Consider the following 22,545-nt stretch of genomic DNA (forward strand, 5'->3'; position numbering starts at 1 on the left):
CTCATATAAGGATAGGCATAATTGATGTCAATGGAGTTGCCTCCTTGTGCTCCTCACCCTCCATCTGGGAATGCTCAATATCAATAAGTCATCCCTAATTTTTAAAATCTTCCATTACTCCTGTTCCTTTATACTTCCCCAGCAGTCTGAGTGAGTTATTGCATCCCTATAATTTGCCTGCCCCTGGTACATATAAAGCTCATTCATCACTCACATTTCACAAACATACAGCAAATATCCTGGTAGGCCAAGCATCATGCCATGGATTGAACAAGTATGACATAAACAAGGAGTTCACAGCCTAGGTGGGTCAACTTATATAAATAGTCACATGTAGTAAATGGGATGACCAGAATTTGTAAATGGGACACCCACACCTATTGTGGGAATGTGGAGGGGGCCACTGAGCACAGATTGTGAGAATAAAGGTCAGAAAGATGATCAAGAACACTAATTATCTCTGTAATATTTTCAGGTTCCATGATTTGCCCTGTTGGCTGAGCTGCTTTCTCTTGAAGTAAAACTGCAGTCAGCTCCATCGGGAGCATCTAACTAACTCAGAACTCACTTCTGCTATCCATATGCAGAAAATAACCAAGTGAAAGATCGGCTCTCACAGCTACCCTAACAATTCTCTATCTTGTGTTTGTGTTCTCTTTCCCTTTCTCTTTCTGTGGCTATTTTAGAGATACTTAAACAGAGATGAGTAGTTCTTCTACTGTTTCTGCCTCCATAAGGCACACCAGATCCCTTAAATGCTTCAAAAAGTAAAAGTTGATGAGAAAACATCTGATGTAGCAATAAAGATATTCAAATTGTTGTTGTTCACTCAGTTATGTCTGACTCTTTGCGACCCTGTGGAGTCCTTCACTATCTCTTGGAGTTTGCTCAAACTCATATTGAGGTGATGATGCCATCCAGCCATCTCATCCTCTGTCACCACCTTCTCCTCTTGCCCTCAATCTTCCCAGCATCAGGGTCCTTTGCAGTTCGTTGACTCTTCGCATCAGTTGGCCAAAGTATTGGAGCTTTAGCATCAATCCTTCCAATGAATATTCAGCGTTGACTTCCTTTAGGATTGACTGGCTTGATCTCCTTGCTGTCCAAGGGACTCTCAAGAGTCTTCTCCAGCACCACAGTTGGAAAGCATCAGTTCTTTGGTGCTCAGCCTTCAGACCCTCACATCGATACATGACTACTAGAAAAACCATAACATTAATTATATGGACCTTTGTCAGCAAAGTTATGTCTCTGCTAAATTTTATAACACCGCCTCGGTTTGTCATAGCTTTTCTTCCAAGGAGCAAGTGTCTTTTAATTTCATGGCTGCAGTCACTGTCTGCAGTGATTTTGGAGCTCAAGAAAATAAAGTCTCTTAATGTTTCCTTTTTTTCCCCCACCCATTTGCCATGAAGTGATGGGACTAGATGCCATGATCTTAGTTTTTTGAATGTTGAGTTTGAATTTATTCTGTTTGTATATTTCCAAACTTTAACTTTTTGATGGAGAACTTTGGGGCCTCAGGTTATAGTTCTGTTCAGCAACCCAACCTGGGCTTGTAATTTCCATCTTGCATTGGCAGTGATCTTTCCTGCCCACTGCCAAAAAGTTGTTCTCTGACCAGTCCTTCCTGACTCTTTAGAGTCCGTTTTTACCATTCCTTCTGCAAAACTAATCTCTTTTAGTTCCTAAAGACTTTTTCTGCTCCTATGTGCTTCTTTTTATCTTTTTTCATTTTCTTGGCATTGGTCAGTTGTTAGGCTGATCCATACTCTGGTTCTTGGGCTGCATTTCCTCTCTTCCATCCTGCTATTCTAAGACTGGATCTAAGCTTGATCTCACTATTTGATGAATGGCTTGATTAGTGTCACTATTTCCTAGAAAACTGACTAAATCATTTATGTTCCTTCTAGTAGCTAACAGAAGCATCTTATATCTTTTTTTCTTTAAGTTCTTGAGTTAAGACTATTCCCCAAGTCATCTAGAGAACAATGATGACTCTTAGGCCTTGAGTTCAGTTGGTGATCAAATCTTTTGTGATATGGGTTAAGAGTTTATTCCACTTTCCCAACTTTTATTTGATGGCTCTTTAATTTAGTTTGTCCCACTTATAAGGGGTATTCTTCTACAATCTCAGTACTGTAATTTGTCATGTAAGTGTAACTTACATATGGAATAAACTTAAATAAGCTTTGAATTTATTTATTTATTTTTTAAACATAAAATTATATGTAACTTTTTTGTTTTGTTTTGTTTTTTCCATTTATTTTTATTAGTTGGAGGCTAATTACTTTACAGTATTGTAATGGTTTTTGTCATACATTGACCTGAATCAGCCATGGATTTACATGTGTTCCCCATCCTGTTCCCCCCTCCCACCATACACTTTGAATTTAAATTGAGTTACCTGGATTGAAAATTTTAAGCTTCTGTTTATTAAATATATGAACTTGGACAAATTACCTAACATCTTTGATCTTTAGTGTTCATCTGTAAAAATGAGATAATGCCCACTAGTGTCAAAGAATTTTTGTTGTTATTGTTGTTCAGTCACTAGGTCATTTTCAACTCTTTTCAACCCCATCGACTACAGCTTGCCAGGCTTCCCTGTCCTTCACTGTCTCCCAGAGGTTGCTCAGATTCATGTCCTTTGAGTTGGTGATACTATCTAGCCATCTCATGTTCTGTTGCCCCCTTCTCCTTTATCTTCAATCTTTCCCAGTATCAGGGTCTTTTCCAGTGAGTAGGCTCTTTGAATCAGGTGGCCAAAGTATTGGAACTTCAACGTTAGCAGCAGTCCTTCTAGTGAATAATCAGGGTTGCTTTCCTTTGGGATTGATTGGTCTGACCTCCTTGCAGTCCAAGGGATGATCAAGGGTCTTCTCCAGCACCTTAATTCAAAGGCATCACTTCTTCAACTGTCAGCCCTCTTTATGGTCCAGCTGTCATATCCATACATGACTACTGGAAAGACTATAGCATTGACAATATGGAACTTTGCAACTTTGTTGGCAAAGTGATGTCTTTGCTTTTCAGTATGCTGTCAAGATTTGTCATAGCTTTTCTTCTAAGGAGCAAGCATCTTTTAATTTCATGGCTGCAGTCACCATCTGCAGTGACTCTGGAGCCCAAGATAATAAAATCTGTCACTGCTTCCACTTTTTCCTCTTCTATTTGCCGTGAAGTCATGGGACCAGATGCCATGATCTTAGTTTTTTGAATGTTGAGTTTTAAGCCAGCTTTTTCACTCTCTTCTTTCACTTTCATAAAGAGGCTCTTTAGTTCCTCTTTCCTTTTTGCCATTAGAGTGGTATCATCTCATCTGCATATCTGAGTTTATTGATATTTCTCCTGGCAGTCTTGACTCCAGCTTGTGATTCATCCAGCCAGGTACTTTGTGTAGTTCTTCTATGTATTCTTGCCACCTCTTTTTAATCTCTCCTGTTCTTTCATGTCCTTAACATTTTTATCTTTTATTTTACACATCTTTGTGTGAAATGTTCCCTTTTTATCTCCCATTTTCTTGAAGATGTATCTAGACTTGCCCATTCTATTGTCTTCCTCCACTCCTTTACACTGTTCAGTTAAGAAGGCATTCTTAACTCTCCTTGCCACTCTCAAACTCTACATTCAGCTGGGTATATCTTTCTCCCTTGCTTTTTGCTTCTCTTCTTTCCTCAGCTATGTGTAAAGCTTCTGCAGACACCACTTTATTTTCTTGCATTTCTTTTTCTTTGGGATGGTTTTGGTTACCGCCTCCTGTCCAGTACTATGAACGGTAGTTCTTTAGGCACTCAGTCTGCCAGATCTAATCCCTTGAATCTATTCATCACTTCCACTGTGTAATCATAAGGGATTTGATTTAGGTCACACCTGAACGGCCTAGTGGTTTTCCCCACTTTCTTCAATTTAAGCCTGAATTTTGCAATAAGAGCTGATGATCTGAGCCACAGTCAGCTCCAGGCCTTGTTTTTGCTGACTATATAGAGCTTTTCCATCTTCAGCTGCAAGGAATATAATCAGTCTGATTTCAGTATTGACCATTTGGTGATGTCCATGTGTCGAGTAGTCTCTTGTGTTGTTGGAAGGGGATGTTTGCTATGACTAGCATGTTATCTTAACAAAACTCTGTTAGCCTTTGCCCTGTTTCATTTTGTACTCCGAGGCCAAACTTGCCTGTTACTTCAGGTATCTCTTGACTTCTTACATTTGCATTCCAGTACTCTTTGATGAAAAGGACATCTCTTTTTTGTTTTAGTTATAGAATGCCTTATGGGTCTTCATAGAACCATTCAACTGCTGCTGCTTCAGCATCAGTGGTTGGATCATAGACTTGGATTATTGTGATTTTGAATGATTTGCCTTGGAGATGAACCGAGATCATTCTGTCTTTTTTGAAACTGCACCCAAGTACTGCATTTCAGATGCTTATGTTGACTATGAGGGGTACTCTATTTCTTCTGAAGAATTCTTGCCCACAGTATAAAGATAATGGTCATCTGAATTAAATTCACCCATTCCCATCCATATTAGTTCACTGATTCCTAAGATATTGATGTTCACTCTTCCCATCTCCTGCTTGACCACATCCAATTTACCTTAATTCATAGACCTAACATTCCTGGTTCCTACGCAATATTGTTCTTTATAGCATTGGACTTTACTTTCACCACCAGACACATTCACAACTGTGCATCATTTCTACTTTGGCCCTGCCTCTTCATTCTTTCTGGAGCTATTAGTAATTGCCCTCTGCTCTTCCCCAGTACCTCACTGGCCTCCCTCTGACCTGGGAGGCTCATCTTCCAGTGTGATGTCTTTTTGCCTTATCACACTGTTTGTGGGGTTCCTGTGGCAAGAATACTGGAGTGGTCTGCCATTCTCTGGAGGCTCAGTTGGTAGAGAATCTCCCTGCAGTGCGGGAGACCCAGGTTTGATCCCTGGGTGGAGAAGATTCCTTGGAGAGGGAAATTGCAATCCACTCCGGTATTCTTGACTGGAAAATCTGATGGACAGAGTGGCCTGGTGAGCAACAGTCAATGGGGTCCAAAAGAGTCAGACTTAGTGACTAAACCACCACTTGTCATTCCCTTCTCCAGTTGACCACTTTGAGCCATGAACTATGAACCGTGCTTCTTGGGTGGCCCTGCACAACATGGCTCATTGCTTCATTGAGTTACACAAGCCCCTTTGCCATGAAAAAACTGTGATTCATGAAGAGGAAAGAATTATTATGGGGCTCTGATAAAAGGACAGGATGTATAAAATTTTAAATTGAAAAATGCTATAAAGGTCTAACATGTTATTATTATCTAGTTATTAGTTCTCACATTGTGTTTTTATCTACCAAATTCTACTCTAATCCATATTTTAATCAATAATTTCTCTTAGGAAGGCATTCATTCACAGCTGCTTAATGCAAATTATGTCAATGTATTACCCCATATAGGAATGTTTATATTTTAAGTCTTATCATTTTAATTATAAAATAGTAACTGGTTACCTTTTAATAAACTTATACATCACATTATTTGTTGTGAAATGATAATAGTCACTAATTAATCCTAGTTTTCTGAGGTTTAAAGTTTTTGTAGAAATTTCTGAAAATATAGGAAAGTATTAAAAAAGTTAAAATCATCCAGAGTCATCATTCTAAGAAATGATGTTAACATTTTTGTATATCTCAAAAGAATATTTTTTTTCAGTGCATACTTCTGTAAAATTTTTATCACATTGTATATATTGCTTTGCTATCTATTCTTTGAAATATAATAAGATGTTAGGAGCATTTTAAAGTGCTATTAAATATTTTTTCTAACATGAGTTTTGCAGGACTCCATGAGTACTATCTCATGGTTGTAATTTATTTAACTAAACACCAGCAATTAGATAATTATATTTTTTCAACTTTTCAATAATAGTTACTATTTGTTAAAATATTCCTAGATAAATTTTAAATTCATTGTGTATCATCCTCATAACTATGCTAGAGAAGTATATATTTTCATCTCTTTTGTGGAAGAAAAAGTGGAAGCTTTAACAGCATCATCTTTTAGGGTTCAGTGAGTGAAAAAGCTGAGATGGAACCATCAGTTTTCCTGTGTACTTCTCCTTATGCCTCACTGATTGGTCTCCAATTTAATGAAATGCAGACAATAACAAATGTGTGAGTGGGTGAGTGGAAAGAGAAGAAATTGCAAAGAGAGAGATGTTATCTCTATAGCCCTCACAAAAAGCAAGAGTGTGGTGTGGGGTTAGTGGAGTTGGAGGTGAGCCCTAAGGGTTTCAGCCTTTATTAGCACCAGGACTGAAGCATTAAAAATATGCCCTTCCCAAATGCAAACTGTTAAAATCTGGTACTAATAAACAGATTATCTGATTATTATATAAATGAGCCAGTTAAAAGCAGGTCATTATTGATACTTAATTTGTATTTTCAATCATTCTTAGCATTCATTATTTTGTACTCAGGTTCTAGCTAGATATTGAAAATATGAAAAAGTGTAAATTTTGACTTTGAGTTTTTATCATTAAGCTAATGATAATAAGCTTATCATTATTAATAATATTAATACTATTCTTATTAAAAGATAACAGCATTATATTCAGAATTTTCTTTAAACTGACTTTGAAATCATTTAACTTAGAAGTATGTACATTTAACAATTTTAAACATTTAAATTTTAAGCTATTTAACATTTTTAAAACATTGTAGCTGTTGCGACACTGGATATAAAGTAAAACAATTTCATTAAAGAATGTATAGGACACATAAAATATATTTACTGATTTGTGTATATTCTGTCTCTAGCTGATTTCAGCGGTGTCAGGAATAATTTTGGTAGACAGTGAAAAAACACAGAGCTGACTGTGTCTTCTAGAGCTCAGTAGCTGCAAATAATCTAGCATCTTCCTCTGAAACATTTGAACTTATGCAAAAGTACATAGTCATATAGTTTTGAAACAGAGATGAGTACATGCTAGTAGTAATAGGTAGTACTGCTGCTACTGCTAAGTCACATCAGTCGTGTCCGACTCTGTGCGACCCCATCCCTGGGATTCTCCAGGCAAGAACACTGGAGTGGGTTGCCATTTCCTTCTCCAGTGCATAAAAGTGAAAAGTAGCACTAGTGGGTAGCATTTTCTCCTTATAGCTCTGCCTCAATCACCCTTGGCCTTCCCAGGTGATGCTAGTGGTAAAGAACCTGCCTGGCAATGCAGGAGACATAAGAGATGTGGGTTCTATCGCCAGATTGGAAAGATCCCCTGGAGATGGGCATGGCACCCACTCCAGTATTCTTGCCTGAAGAATCCCCTGGACAGAGGAGCCCGATGGGCTACAGTCCATAGGGTCGCACAGAGTTGGACATGACCGAAGCGACTTAGCATGCCAGTCACCCTTGTGCCAAATTGACCTGGGAAATGTATTATATTGAGGTAGTTAATCGTGTTCATGATGATTTAAATTAAAATGGACTTAAGGAACTGGCCTAGAGGAGTCTCTGAATCCCTTGTAATCTCAAGAATCAAGGCTCTTTTAGGATCTCATCATTCAGTGTTTTTGTGTGTTACTAACAGCACATGCATTATTCTTCTGTCATTGTGAGGATCACTTGAACAAACAAAAGAATGTTTTCAGTTATCAGACTCAGGTTTCCTTGGTGATTTTGTCTTTTCCCTTACCATATTCAGGAACCAGATATCTTTCAGCCAGTTAGGGGTATGTTTGACTAACTCTTTGGAAATGTTATTATAGCATGATGAATAAGGAATGGAAGGAAGGGAAGCATGCTGCTTGTACATTTTAAGTTTAAAGGATGAGTTTACAAAGCCAGAATAACGAGTGTCTATTGGCCAGAATGCAAGTAGTCTAATTATCACTGGCCCTTTTGAGCACAGAATGTTACTTCAAATTTATAATTATTTAATCAGGAAAACTTAAAAAATATCTCAAACACTAATGTTTGCGAACACATTTGTTAAAAAAAACTGTACTTTGTAGCAGTGTTGAAATACGTTTTGGGAAATGTTTTAGCTTGCAAAACAACTCATTTAATGTGTTCTCCATTTATTCCTAGAGTTGTCCAGTTTGCAAAGATAAAAGGTAGAATAGTAGTTTCTGGGGACTGGGAGGAGAGGGGAATGAGAAGTTATAGTGTATTTTATAAGATGGGTACAGAGTTTCAGTTGGAGAAGATGGAAAAGTTCTGAAGGTAGATGGTAGAAGTGGTTGTACAATAGTATGGATGTACTTTGTGTGGTAGAAATGTACACTTAAGTGACAGAGAGGTAAATTTTATGTTATGTATTATGTACCACAGTAATAAAATGTTTACAACTGAAATGTATGTTTATTCACTAGGGCAAAATTATTAGAAAGTGAAGCAGTGAATGAGAATCTTCGAAAAAACTTGACAAGAGCCACATCAAGATCACCATATTTCAGCGGATCATCAGCTTTCTCCCCTACTATAATATCCTCAGATAAAGAGACCATTGAGATTATAGACCTAGCTAAGAAAGATTTAGAGAAGCTGAAAAGAAAAGAAAAGAAGAAGAAAAAAAGGTAGTGTTATAAAATCACTTTTATATGAATCTTATTATTCTCACTTTTATGATATTTTAATTTGCAGTTGCAATGAGTATATATAACCTCATATTAAAAAATGAAATGTCATTTAACATAGATTATAAGTATATACTTTTAAAGATTTATCTCTTCCTTATATGTAAAAAATTAATTTAATTACAATAATACATAATGAATTTTATTTAGACTATGGCAAGGTAAAATTACTATTAGAAATTATTTTATTATTTCTTCAAATAGCTGCCTTTGCATTCCATTCATCTTTTCTGCAAAGCTGATTCTATCATTACTCAGTATTTTCATTTTTTCCATTTTCTAATGCAGTCAAATAGTCTCTATGATATATTCTGCTTCCTGTCTAGATTAGTTCAACTAAAGGCTAAATTAATTCATCAGGCTGTCATTTAATGTCATTTGGTCTCTTAAGTATTTTCAGCAGGACCTCTAATTTGGTTATGTCAGAGATATTTATGTTATTTCAGACTTTCTGACTCTCCCAACAAGGAGTTACTCAGCTTTTCACCACTGTTCTAAGCTTCCTTTCCCTTGCATCCTGGTAGTATCTCCCTCTGAAATCAACTGGATGCAAAGAAGAGGAGGAAAATTAAAATATAACCACTTATAATGTGTGAGTGGTTAAGACCTCATAAATTGTGTACATGTTTACATATTGATTCTATGGTGCAGTCAATTACTTACGTAGAATATATTTTAAACATGCTGGTCAAATTAATTTTAAGCATTTTTGGCTAGATATTCCAACGGGGAATAGGATGTCTTATTTGTTAAATAGCTTGTTATGGAAGTGCACTTTGTAGAATTATTATTGACATTTAATCTAGTGCTACTTTGCTCTGTTTATTTAGACATTTATTTTGGCAACCAGGCATATCTTCCTTGAATAATCTGTTGACTAAAGTTGTTAAAGGTTCAAACTCTCAGAATTAATTCTGCTGTGTATCTTTGAGTTAAGAAGGGATTATTAGAATAATTAAAACCAGGAATTGCACATCCATGGTCTTAGGAGCATTGTAATTGCAATTGCATCCTTGAGATCCTAATGTCTTAATAGGTATTGCTCATGAGTGGTTGATTATGGCAGCATTAGAAATATATAATGATTAGTTTTTATGTAGGGCACTTAAAACTGTAATAGTGTTCACAGAATTATCAAAACTGGTGTGACTCAACATACTGTGGAAATGAAAATGAGACCTTTGCATATAACTTATCATTTATTTGTAAAATTCAGTTGTGTAGTTGGTCAAAATGTGAAATGGTATGACTTGTTTTTAAAGGTGTAGGTAGTTTGGGTTCACGAACAGTAAGCAAGGATATATTTCTCAAGGTCATGAGTTGATTCTGCTCTTTCCTTTTGAGGTAAATTTAGAGATGTTACCATAGTCACCTGCTGGGTATGAATAATAATTAATAGGGATCCCATTAGAAACCTAGGCTCTTTTGACATTTTTATTGTGATCATAGGTACCATAAATTAATACCTCTGATGCAGGTTATTTTTGTAACAATGCAAAGTTGTAAGCTTTTTGATTGATAAATATTACTATTTTAGTCAGTTTGATAAAACATTTCATTTATGACCAATAACTTTTAGCTGTATGCATATGTAATATAAATTCTTATTTTAAAAATGTTAGTAAGCTCTCATTTTAGCTAACAGGTCTTTTGTTACAGTTGAAACAAAAATAATAAACAAAGAGGTCCAGAAATGTTTAGAATGATAGCAGCTTTACTGAAATTAGTGATTAGTCTCTGTAGGAACTCTTTGGAGGCAGTAGGTCCTGTTGAGATGTATTGATTCTGATTGAGTTGTCTTACATGCTGCATATTTATTTATCAAATAGAGCATTGCAAGATTTGGTGCTACCTCAACTTTGCATATACAGTGAGTTCCATTTAAAATTGTTTGCAACATAGAACTAATTTTTCTCTAGAAATTGTTACAAATGTATAATGTCCAGATTTCCTAACTCATACACATAAAACGATATTTATTCATTTTATAGTATAATACGAGCAATTCAAAAGGGAATAGGAAAAGGAAAGTAGCAGAGGGAAAAAATGAATTTCTGCCTTAGCCAGTCTCTCTTATTCCTACTTACTGACCTCCTGTGTCCCAATGGTGCCTTGATTCATTCCTCCCTTATGAGGTCAGTTCTCATGTAATTCTTCCCTAGACCAAAGCACTCCCAATTTCAAAATCATCTACTTCTCTCATCTCCTTAAATTCAAAGTTGGAAACAAAGCCATCTGACTAAAGGAACTCATGCCAGTGGAAATGACTTCTAACTAATAAGATTCCTCTAGGGAGGTTCGTAATTTTGAAAGAGAAAGCATTAATCCAACTATTGAAAATGTGGGCAGCAATCTCTTGAGGAAAAAAAAATTAAATGGTGTAGGGCAGTTTTTTTTTTTTTTTTTTATCACACCTCTTTTTGGCTGAGAGTTTCCAAAACCTATCTGGAGTTTGGCCTTTGGGTTCAGTTTTGCTCAGCTGTCCCAGTTCTCATAGCTGCTTTCATTTCTCCCACTGAATCTGCAAATGTTTTAGAAGCTCCATGTCTTGTAATTTCCTTTGTTTTGTGTCGTTAGCATTTGGTTGTAGTTACTACAGGGCCTCTGACGCTGTAAATGTTGGTTGGAAGAATGGTGACTATATCATTTTTAAGTCAGAAGCTATGTTTGTTTTCAAGGAGTATGCCCCAAATCATATTTTATGTGAATGTTTCACCCTCTTCTGCATCCAAGTTTTTATCTAAACTACAACCAATTGTTAATGTGTGTGGTTTAAAGGTTGGCTTTTCTGCCTTTCTGTGCTTATTTTCTATTGAACTGTAAAATAATCCAAGTGTAGATAGTAAGCAGGTAAGGAAGAATAATTGAATTGACAACATTGCCTGTTTTTATTTTTTAGTTATACAAATGTTAGAATGGTTAGCAAGATTTGTCACAGGCCCCCCACCCCATTTAACTTTGCAAGAAACATAATAATGGAACTAAATGAAATAAAGACCGTACTCCTTTAAATTATAGAGAATTATCAGATTATTAGTTTATGTCTCTGCCCCTCTACTGTTTTTTGAAACTATTGATTGCAGTGTTTTGTTTTTTTTATTTTTAAAGAAGCAACTGGGAAGGCATCTAAAGTTTACCTGTTTATTAGCTCACATCATCCATGTGTTTTAATATAGCTCTCCTGTGTAAGGTAAACAAAATTTCTTCATGCTGAAAATAGAAAATTAGGGCTGTATGCTAGGGAACCATATTCTTTGAGCCATTATAGCTCATTATGATCAGTATAAGCCTAAGTTAGATTTTTTTTTTTGCTTTTTTTTGTGTGTATGGATAAATAAAATTTGCCTTTCACACAGTAATCCCCATATTTTGGATATCTAGCTTTAAATGGTTTGCATTGTATCAATAAAAAATTCACTCATTCATCAGACTGCATTATGTTTGTATTTAGTGGTGTCAGGTTGAAACTCTAGAAACTCTAGAGAGCAATGGCTTTTCTTTCCCTTTTTCAGCCATTATACTGGACATTTTGAACCCTGATGAATATCACTCTGCAATTTTTTTTTCTCAGAAAGATTGCTAGTCTCTTCTTGCAATAGCAGTTTATAAGTTGATTGTGAAAACAATCACAGACCTGTGAATTAAAATCACATTATAAAATTAAAATGAGAAATGCCTTGATGAAATGATGCATTACTAAGACTCCACCTATTTATTTAAAAATATTGATGATTCTGAAAAGTATTTTTGGAATTGCAGGCAGAAATATACTATGTAAAGATTGCTATATGCTTAATCAGAGCCTAGCACATCTATCTCTGTCTTTTTGCCTGTATGAGAGAGAATGGGTATTCAGTACATTCCATTGAGTAAAGATTCCCAATTCTGTGTATTGAATATTCTTTAAACTTCACACTTTTAAATAAATATTTATAGTTTTTCTCATAGTTTTCTGGTTAAAAAATAATCTTACTAATGAAAAGTACTACATTTCCCATTTCATTGCTGCCTTTGCCTTAGATACAACCTTTTGATGGTCTAGTAATTAGTACAGTGATATTAATTTCAGTTAATAAAATTATAATTTTCCACTGATATCATAATCATATTCATTTGACCATAATACCATTTCATATATAATTCTGAAATAGAATTTTTAGTGATGTTCATGTGTAGTATATTAAAATATAAAACAAGTTTAAAAATTAGTATCCTAGTATATAGTATTAATGGTATTTTCAAAATATGGTATAAAGGCATTACTTTTTGAAGCTCTTTAAATGATGCCATAGAAAAGTCTTTTGTAAAGGTTTAAAAAGAAGATGATATCATTGAAAGTGAGCTTTTTTTTTTTTTTTTGGAAGCTGAGAACTTTGATCCATTTCAGGTTAAGAAAAGCAATGGCATCCAAATACTCGTACTATTTATCAGCTTCATACATTGAGAATGTACATTTTATTGCTGAGTAATTTCAACTGCTAGTCTATATACTCTTCTTAGATATAATGCTGCTTGTTTTTCTACTTACTTTTTATTTATACAAAATGTATTGCCTTTTTACTGTGTATTGTCCTTTGATGATATCTTTTAAAATTTATTTTAAAGTCTTCAAGCTCATGTATCATTTTTACCTTCTTATCACTTTCGCTTTTTACTGTCTGGTTTGTCCTTCATTGGCTTGGCCTTCCAATACTGTGCCTCGTGATTTTGAAGGCTACAGAAACTTGAGGAAAGCAGTCGAGAAGAAAGAAGGTTGGAATATTTCCCAGGTTTTTTATTAAAATGTCATTTAAATACTTAGTTGCCATTCACAAGGATATGTGTTGTAGAATTATAGATTATTTCAGACTATATTAACTTGGTGTTCCTAAAAATAATGATGATTTTATAAAATTAACAAAAACACTGAAAATATAAAAACTACTTTTTGAGAAAAAACCCACGCCAGTTATATGAATTAAAATTCAGGCAATTTCATGTGAGTTTAGTATAGACTATTATAATTTTGATGGCTAAAAATGACCCAAGAACCCCACCATTAAACTTTTAGAATATATCTTTTGGAAACTTGTGAATAGACAGAATTATTAATTTGGTGGGAACTAACATTTTGTTGCAGCACATGCTAAGTTATGGGTGGACTCTTTATCTTCACTTCCTTATTTTATGTATCTTTGTTAGAAAAACAACATTAAAATGGCAACAAGGCAAAAGGAAACTGTGGCCTTGCTACAGACAAGATTTATAAGACATATTTAAGGTTGAATAAGAAAAACAAATTTTGCTATTTAAATGTATCTAAAGTGAACATCAAAAGCAGGATCTTTTCCTTTTTTTTCCATTTGATATTTGAGCAAAATTTAGAAGCACACTTCTGAACTCTCAATATAATAAAAATTTGCAGTTTACTCATTTAGTACTATGATTATTTAACCATGTGTCAAGTACTATTTTACTTATTAGAAATTCTCTCTGTTGATTTTACTAAACATCTCCTAATTACATCATCAAAATGATTAACATAAACTGATTTCAAAATAATATTAAATATTTTAGAAGCACCACTTTATAAATTTTCTTACTTAAAATAAGCCTTTTGAGAACTTTTATTTTGGAACAATTAAACTAATCTCTTAATTTAAATAGCTGAAACCTTAAAATTATATTTTCTTTAAGTTATTTAATAATCTACATTCCACAATTACATTCTACATATTGTATTCTGTGAAACTCACTCAGTTGTGTCCAACTCTTTGCGATCCCATGGGCTATATATACAGTCCATGGAATTCTCCAGGCCAGAATACAGGAGTGGCTAGCCTTTCCCTTCTCCAGGGAATCTTCCCAACCCAGGGATCAAACCCAGATCTCCTGCATTGCAGGCAGAATCTTTACTAGCTGAGCCACAAGGGAAGCTTGTATTCTAAAGTTCTATAATTTATTCTAGAATTTAGTATATTCTATAATTAGAATATAATTCTATCTATAAGTCATCTTAGGACTCACCTAATTAATTTAGGATATTATGTTTATCATTGGGATTAAATTAGGGCAATAAAATGTGAAAAATTTTCCATTTTGAAAGGTCAAAATAAAATGTGTAGTTAAAGTAGTGTAATAGAAACATTTTCCCACCTTCAAGTAGTTAAGGCCTTTAAATGTGCTTAATGAACATTGTTTGCTTCTAATATTTATATGATCCCTAATGGATAACAAAAGCAGATTTATTTGGTGTTTTAGGACAAGGCTTCTTAGACATGAATGTGCATGTAGATAACCTGGGGAGTTTGATAAAATGAAGATTCTGACTCAGTAGAACTGAGGTGGAGCCTGAGATTCTACTTATCTTACAAGCTCCTGGATGAGCTGATGCTTCTCTCTCTGTGAACCGAACTTTGAGGCAATGTTCTAGAATACTGGCCTTGGAGTCATGACACCTGGTTTTAAGTCCCCTTGAGTTGATAAACTTCCCCAGGACAAAGTTTCTTTTTTTTTATTGTCAACAGAGATGTTGACGTTGGTTGTCAAGATGTCAAAGGTTTTAAGTCATTTGATCACTAGTCTTGTAGCTCAAAGGTTCTGATTCTATGTAAAGTACAAACTTACATATTTTTCATTGCTGCTTAGACAGTTATTTTAGATAAAAAATTTCCCCAGTTTATTGAGGAAAGCTTGACTATTTGCTGTATAATAATCATTAAGTACCAAATTGTACTTTAAAAGCTGAAGCTTTCAGTAATATAGGGTAAATTAATAACGTAAACTTACTGCTGATTTTTCTGCATCAGAATTGGCACAAACAGCTTATAATGTATGAATTAATTTCATATGTAAGTGGAAGTAACATTTGTTGAGCTGGACTCTGGTGACTTGGAAGAAGTGGGAGGGTGTGTTAGGCCAAGTATATGGAACAAGGTGGTAGGATGGCTATAAACCTGGATGAAAGGAAATTTGTGCCGGAACCTGAAGTAATGAAGGAACTGATAATAACAAAAATTGTATGTTGCAACAGTTGCAGGTGAGGAAGGAAAACTGCATAGAAGAGGGAGTAAGAAATATCTCCATACACATGCTCTTTTCCTAGCTCTAAGCCTTAGGTCTATCTCAAGTATAGCCCTGCTTGAGTACATGGCGCTGGCCTTTGAGTCAGATGACTGGATGAAGGGGAATTTCTTTCTGTATTTCCATCTTGAAATGCACGATGATGGAAAATCAACATCCTAAGTGATGTGTGATAGGCATTCAAGTGTGTTCAGCATTTTTCTCTAACAAGTGATTTAACAAACTCATGGAACCTTGTTGTAGCTTGCTTGATTCCTCTCCAGTTAATTGATATTCTTGCTAGTAGTTTCTACTCACTCTAGAGATGTGCTGTATTTCACGCCTCTTTATGCATCTTTCAATTTGAACAATTTTACTCCAACATAATTAGTATGTGAGACTCAGGCAGAGGTGCCAAGCAGAGATGCTTATGCACAGTCATAGGGATGAATATGTTTAATAAATCCTTCACGTGTATTTATTATGCACATACCACAGGTACTGGGTATGTAATGCTGAGCCAAACAGATATGATCCCTACTCTCATGAGACTTAAACAGTCTAGTAGGAGATAGAAATTAAAGAAATAACTACCTAAATAAACATAAATTAAGAATTATGAAAATTTTAAAAATTAAGAATTTTCAATGGAAAAGTATTTATATTCATCTTGTTCTGAGTTCAAAAATGTCTCTGAGAATTGGGACCTAGAGTTAAGCATTAGAGATTGATAATAATAGCAGGGCCTACAGAAGATTAATTTTTTAGCCTAGAAGCTAAAAATAAGTCCATGTATTAGGGCAGTTATCTGTAGCAGAATATCTGAAAGAAATGATAGCTGTTATAAAGATATTCTGATAAAATTTTTTAACTATTTCTAAGGAAATTTTATTTCAAGAATATTGCTTTATTCAAGTATTCTTTTTATTCTTAATGATTTTAAAAGTTTACTAAAGCTCAAGAAGAAAATGTTCACATGTAGATTCATTTGAAATTCATTTTCTTAATATTATTTAGCTTGATAAAAATATATGAGTCTGACGAACAGAAGTATAACTTCTGTGCATAATTGATCATGGTTGCTAAACCAAGAAGGGTCAGAGTGATTTAACTAAAATTTTTTCTTGCTGTGGAGTCTTCTTTTTCTCATGGACACTAGGGCTGAAGTAGTTTAGCTATAACATTATTTGGCATCACTATGCAGTTAGAGCTGTTGTACTGAATCCCGAAAAGGAGACTTTTGTTTGGTTGGTGAATCTTGTGACAGATTCTGAAATTTCCTGTTCAATCAGCGGTCAGGTTGAACTTCAGACAGTTTTGATGTGTGGAGATCCATTTCTGTGAGAACATTATCAAAAATAGCCCTGTGCTACAGGGATGACCTAGGAGAAAAGAGCTGGTGCTATTACCAGGGGAAATCTGAAGACAATGACAGATGCACTCAGGGGAGACAAACCTACCGTGGGCAGATTTATCCTTAAATGTATTAGGACATCAATAAAAATGAAGTTTCTGTATCTTTGTATTAAGATGAGAAGACGTTTATATATTTAGATGAGAAAACAAAACTATTTTTAATTTCCATTGAAATTAGTTTGCCTGCATTCTAGCTTATGGAATGTTACTGTGAGTAGTTCTTAGCTGTCTTATCAGGTGTCATGCTCCAGGGTATAATCTATCCTCAGTGTTTCTAGAAAATAAGATTTTCTTCAATTATATAAATTCACTACACTATGAGTTGAATGGCAGTTTCTATTTTCCTCTGAAGCATCAGACATGATATCTTTGCTCTTTGTTAAATGATGAACTCTTCTCATTTGTTTTCAGAAATAATTGATGGTTTTTAAAAATCTGCAAGGAGAAAAGTAAATAATTTTCCTCTTTAATACTGTACATTTTTGTTTCTTTTTTTTGAAGTGTGGCTGGTAAAGAGGATAATACAGAAACTGACCAAGAGAAGAAAGAAGAAAAGAATATTTCAGAAAGAGAAAACATTGAATTAGAAGTTGTAAGTATGAAAGAATGAACCTGGAATTTTGAGTCCCTGGATTAGGTTATTCTTGGTTGCTGATAACTGTGCTAACTTATATGTAGAAAAGAGAATCCATTATCATGCATCCATTTTAAACTGTTTCCTTGAGGACTTCTTTTCTTCAGAAATGTGAGCTATGAAATATTAGCAAATTATAGTCTTGTGCATTTTGAAAACATTTTCTATGGGATAATAGAGTACTAAGAGATGAAGTACTCTTTGATTTAAGACAAGGTTATTATAAAATAACCTTAAAATTGTGTATTGATTTATTTTAACAGGAAGTGAAATTTTTATGCACTTATACTTTATAATCACACAGTTTCTCTTTTTTGTGTTTATTCAGGGAGACTTTATTGCAGATTTTAATATGTGAAGTATCATAATAGAGACGGGGCAAAATTAAATCCTACTGCTAGGCACACTCCAAAATGAGGGAAAAAGAAAAATTCTGATTTTGATTTTTTTGTTTTTTCTTTATTTTATTTTTTACTGAAATGTGGTTGCTTTACAATGTTGTTAATTTCTTCTGTACAGCAGAGTGAGTTAGTTATATGTATCCATATATCCACTCTTTTTTAGATATCTTTCCTATTTAGGTTGCCATAGATCATTGAGTAGACTTCCATTTGGTATACAGTAGGTTCTCATTAGTTATCTGTTTTATAAATAGTAGTATATATATGTCTATCCTTATCTTCCAAATCAATCCCACCTCTCCTCTCCTCCTTGGTAACCATACATTTATTCTCTTCATCTGTGATTCTATTTCTGCTTTACAAATAAATTCATCTGTATCATTTTTCTAAATTCCATATAGATGTATTAATATACTACATTTTTTCTTTCTGACTTACTTCACTCCATATGACAATCTCTAGATCCACCCATATTTCTGCAAATAGTACTATTTTGTTCTTTTCTATGACTGAGTAATATTCCATTGTATATATGTACCACATTTTTTTATCCATTCCTCTGTCAATGGACATTTAGATTGTTTCCATGTCATGGCTATTAGATATAGTGTTACAATGAACAGGGAGCATGAATCTTTTTGAATTATGGTTTTCTCCAGATATATCCTTAGGAGTGGGATTGGTGGGTCATATGATAACTCTACTGTTAGTTTTTTAAGGAACCTCCATACTGCTCTCCATAGTGCCTGTACCAATTTACATTCCCACCAACAGAATAAGAGTTCCCTTTCCTCCACACCTTCTCCAGCATTATTGTTTGTAGATTTTTTTCAAGATGGTCACTCCGACCAGTGTGAGATTTTGCATTTCTCTGATAATTAATGGTGTTGAGCATCTTTTCATGTGTTTGTTGACCTTCTGTATGTCATCTTTGGTGAAATTTCTATTTAGGTCTTCCATCCATTTTTGATTGGATTGTTTGATTTTTGATATTAATATTTAGCTTCACGAGCTCTTTGTATATTTTAGAGATTAATCCTTTGTCAATTGCTTCATTTACAAATATTTTCTCCCATTCTGAGGGCTGTCTTTTTGTTTATGGTTTCCTTTGTTGTGCAAAAGTTTTTAAGTTTAGTTAGGTTTCATTTGTTTATTTTTGTTTCTGTTTTCATTAGTCTAGGCAGTTGATTGAAAAAGATCTTGTGATTTATGTCAAGGGTTGTTTTGCCTATATTTTCCTCTAAGTGTTTTATAGTATCTGGCCTTGCATTTAGGTTTTAATCCATTTTGAATTTATATTTGTGTATGGTGATAGTGAGGGTTCTAATTTCATTCTTTTACATGCAGCAGTCCAGTTTGCCCAGCACCATTTATTGAAGAAACTTCTCTTTTCCCCACTGTATATTCTTGTCTCCTTTGTCATAGATTAAGTGGCTGTAGGTGTGGGTTTATTCTGAACTTCCGATCCTGTTCCATTGATCTACATGTCTGTTTCTATGCCAGCACCATACTGTTTTGATGACTGTAGCTCTGTAGTCAGGAAGCCTGATTGTTCCAGCTCTATTCTTTCTCAAGGTTACTTTGGGTATTCGAGGTCTTGTGTTTCCATACAAATTGTAAAATTTTTTTCTTCTAATTCTGTTGTGTAGTCTCTCTTAATGATGTAATCAGTTTACTTTGCCAATATTGTGCTATTAATGGACACACATCACATTTTAGGAAGAAAGTCAAGAAGTGAGTGATCATGAAGATGAGGAAGAGGAAGAGGAGGAGGAAGAAGATGACATTGAAGGGGGTGAAAGCTCTGATGAATCAGATTCTGAATCAGATGAAAAAGGTATTTGTCCTTTGGTGCAAGGACAAAAATTTATTTTGGGAAATTGTTTAAAACATAACAGAAAACTCTTAGCGCTCTCCATCTCATCCTTGTATGCCCTCCAAGACTCATGTTTATCTCTTATTGTAGCTAGTCATTATGTGACTTCCACTTTTATTTGGAACCAGTGGTATTTCTTGTCCTTGACCAATGTGAACACTCTTTATCTTGTTGCCAGTTTTTTAGTTTTTGGTATATTCAGGATATTTTCCTTACAGCTGCCAAGTGAATACTTGAATGTAGAGATGATTTTCATGCTTTGATTATAGCCTATCCAGTATTTTTATTTTTTTCCTTTATACTAGCCAATTATCAAGCAGACTTAGCAAACATTACTTGTGAAATTGCAATCAAGCAAAAGCTGATTGATGAACTAGAAAATAGCCAGAAAAGACTGCAGACGCTGAAAAAACAGTATGAAGAGAAGCTAATGATGCTACAACATAAAATTCGGGACACACAGCTTGAAAGAGACCAAGTGCTTCAAAACTTAGGTAACAATTATATTTAATTCAAATTAAAGTTCAGATTAAACTATCACATTGGATTTTTATCTTTTCTTCCTTTCTAGGAAAAAAATTATATTAGAAGTCACATTAAATGGTAATTTATCTTATTATGTTAAATATTACTATTCATTTTGGTTTTTTCGTGCCGATATCTGTCTAGGCTAATATTTTTTTTCCCCCAAAGTTGTGGCTAATTGTTTTAATGCCTTGATTTATGCTGGGAACTTTTTTTAAATTAGAAAGATAAGCATTCAATAGCTGTTAAATAAGAATCAATATTAAAAGAGAGAGTAATTAAAAGACACCTTGGCCTCCTGAGGCTTGTATTTGGGAGGTAGTTCTTCTCTAAGGTCATGAATAATATATCTGTAAAATAAATATCTGTATCTCACAAAAACAAATACAAATATTGTTTGGTCATTTAGGCTCAGTGGAATCTTACTCAGAAGAAAAGGCAAAAAAAGTTAGGTCTGAATATGAAAAGAAACTACAAGCCATGAATAAAGAACTTCAGAGACTTCAGGCAGCTCAGAAAGAGCATGCAAGGTTGCTTAAAAATCAGTCCCAATATGAAAAACAATTGAAGAAATTACAGCAGGATGTGATGGAAATGAAGAAGACTAAGGTATTGATTATATTTTCAATTAATGTTTGATGGTAATACTTGTGTCATTTGGGACCAAAAAAATTACCGTGGTTCTTTCTGTGTTCCGTATTCTTTCTGTGACCTAGAAATGATGCACTTCCTTTTGGCAGTTAGTAGTTGATTACTACAGTCATCCATTATCAGAATCTTTTTTTGAAATGACTGAAAATCATGTGGTCAGTAGGACTTCTCTGACTTTAATGGATATTTATCTTTATTTTCTTAAAACTCTTACACAGATTAGCAAAAGTGAAAATATTTCAAACATGAAAAATGCAGAGATAATAACAATGAACAATATATTCAGTATTTAGTTTAAGGTATTAAATATTATAGATATGTACAAAACCTCCTATATATCCCTTCCTGATCATGGTCTCCTTTCCCTTAGAGGTAACAACTATCTTGAATTTAGTGGTTATCGTTCCATGCATAAAAAACTGCAAGTTTTCTTCCCTTGACCTAAGAGAGTATGTAAATTCTTATCTGTTATTGTTTTTGTTTTAGAATAGATTATTCTTAACATTTTGCCATGAAAATCAATATCAGTTCAGTTCAGTTCAGTCGCTCAGTCATGTCCTATTCTTTGCGACCCCATGAATCGCAGCACGCCAGGCCTCCCTGTCCATCACCAACTCCCGGAGTTTACTCAAACCCATGTCCATGATGATGATGCCATGAGTCGGTGATGCCATCCAACCATCTCATCCTCTGTCAGCCCCTTCTCCTCCTGCCCTCAGTCTTTCCCAGCATCAGGGTCTTTTCCAATGAGTTAGCTCTTCATATCAGGTGGCCAAAGTATTGGAGTTTCAGCTTCAACATCAGACCTTCCAATGAACACCCAGGACTGATCTCCTTTAGGATGGACTGGTTGGAGCTCCTTGCAGTCCAAGGGATTCTCAAGAGTCTTCTCCAACACCACAGTTCAAAAACATAAATTTTTCAGCACTCAGCTTTCTTTATAGTCCAACTCTTTTTTTTTTTTTTTATTTTTTCAGTGGGTTTTGTCATACATTGATATGAATCAGCCATAGATATAGTCCAACTCTTATATCCATACATGACCACTAGAAAAACCATAGCCTTGACTAGGTGGACCTTTGTTGGTGAAGTAATGTCTCTGCTTTTTAATGTGCTATCTAGGTTGGTCAGAACTTTTCTTCCAAGGAGTAAACATCTTTTAATTTCATGGCTGCAATCACCATCTGTGGTGATTTTGGAGCCCAGAAAAATAAAGTCAGCCACTGTTTCCACTGTTTCCCCATCTATCTGCCATGAAGTGATGGGACCAGATGCCATGATCTTAGTTTTCTGAATGTTGAGCTTTAAGCCAACTTTTTCACTCTCCTCTTTCACTATCAAGAGGCTCTTTAGTTCTTCTTCACTTTCTGCCATA

The 22,545-nt window shown here is 34.6% G+C and overlaps 1 protein-coding gene across 14 annotated transcripts in view; it reads left to right on the forward strand.

Moving 5' to 3' along the window:
• KIF21A (kinesin family member 21A) overlaps positions 1-22,545 on the forward strand; it is a 174,639-nt gene that overhangs the window by 110,040 nt on the left and 42,054 nt on the right. For 9 of the 14 annotated variants that reach the window (XM_043887034.1, XM_043887042.1, XM_043887051.1 and 6 more), the window contains exons 11-16: positions 8,363-8,566; positions 13,340-13,378; positions 17,585-17,675; positions 19,838-19,955; positions 20,300-20,488; positions 20,929-21,128. In XM_043887034.1, coding sequence (XP_043742969.1) covers positions 8,363-8,566; positions 13,340-13,378; positions 17,585-17,675; positions 19,838-19,955; positions 20,300-20,488; positions 20,929-21,128 — 841 coding nt within the window. The remainder of the gene's footprint in view (positions 1-8,362; positions 8,567-13,339; positions 13,379-17,584; positions 17,676-19,837; positions 19,956-20,299; positions 20,489-20,928; positions 21,129-22,545) is intronic. The other 5 variants (XM_043887087.1, XM_043887071.1, XM_043887088.1 and 2 more) reach the window with 1 other exon arrangement.

Source organism: Cervus elaphus, chromosome 3 (assembly GCF_910594005.1).
Source record: "Cervus elaphus chromosome 3, mCerEla1.1, whole genome shotgun sequence".
Taxonomy (NCBI): domain Eukaryota; kingdom Metazoa; phylum Chordata; class Mammalia; order Artiodactyla; family Cervidae; genus Cervus; species Cervus elaphus.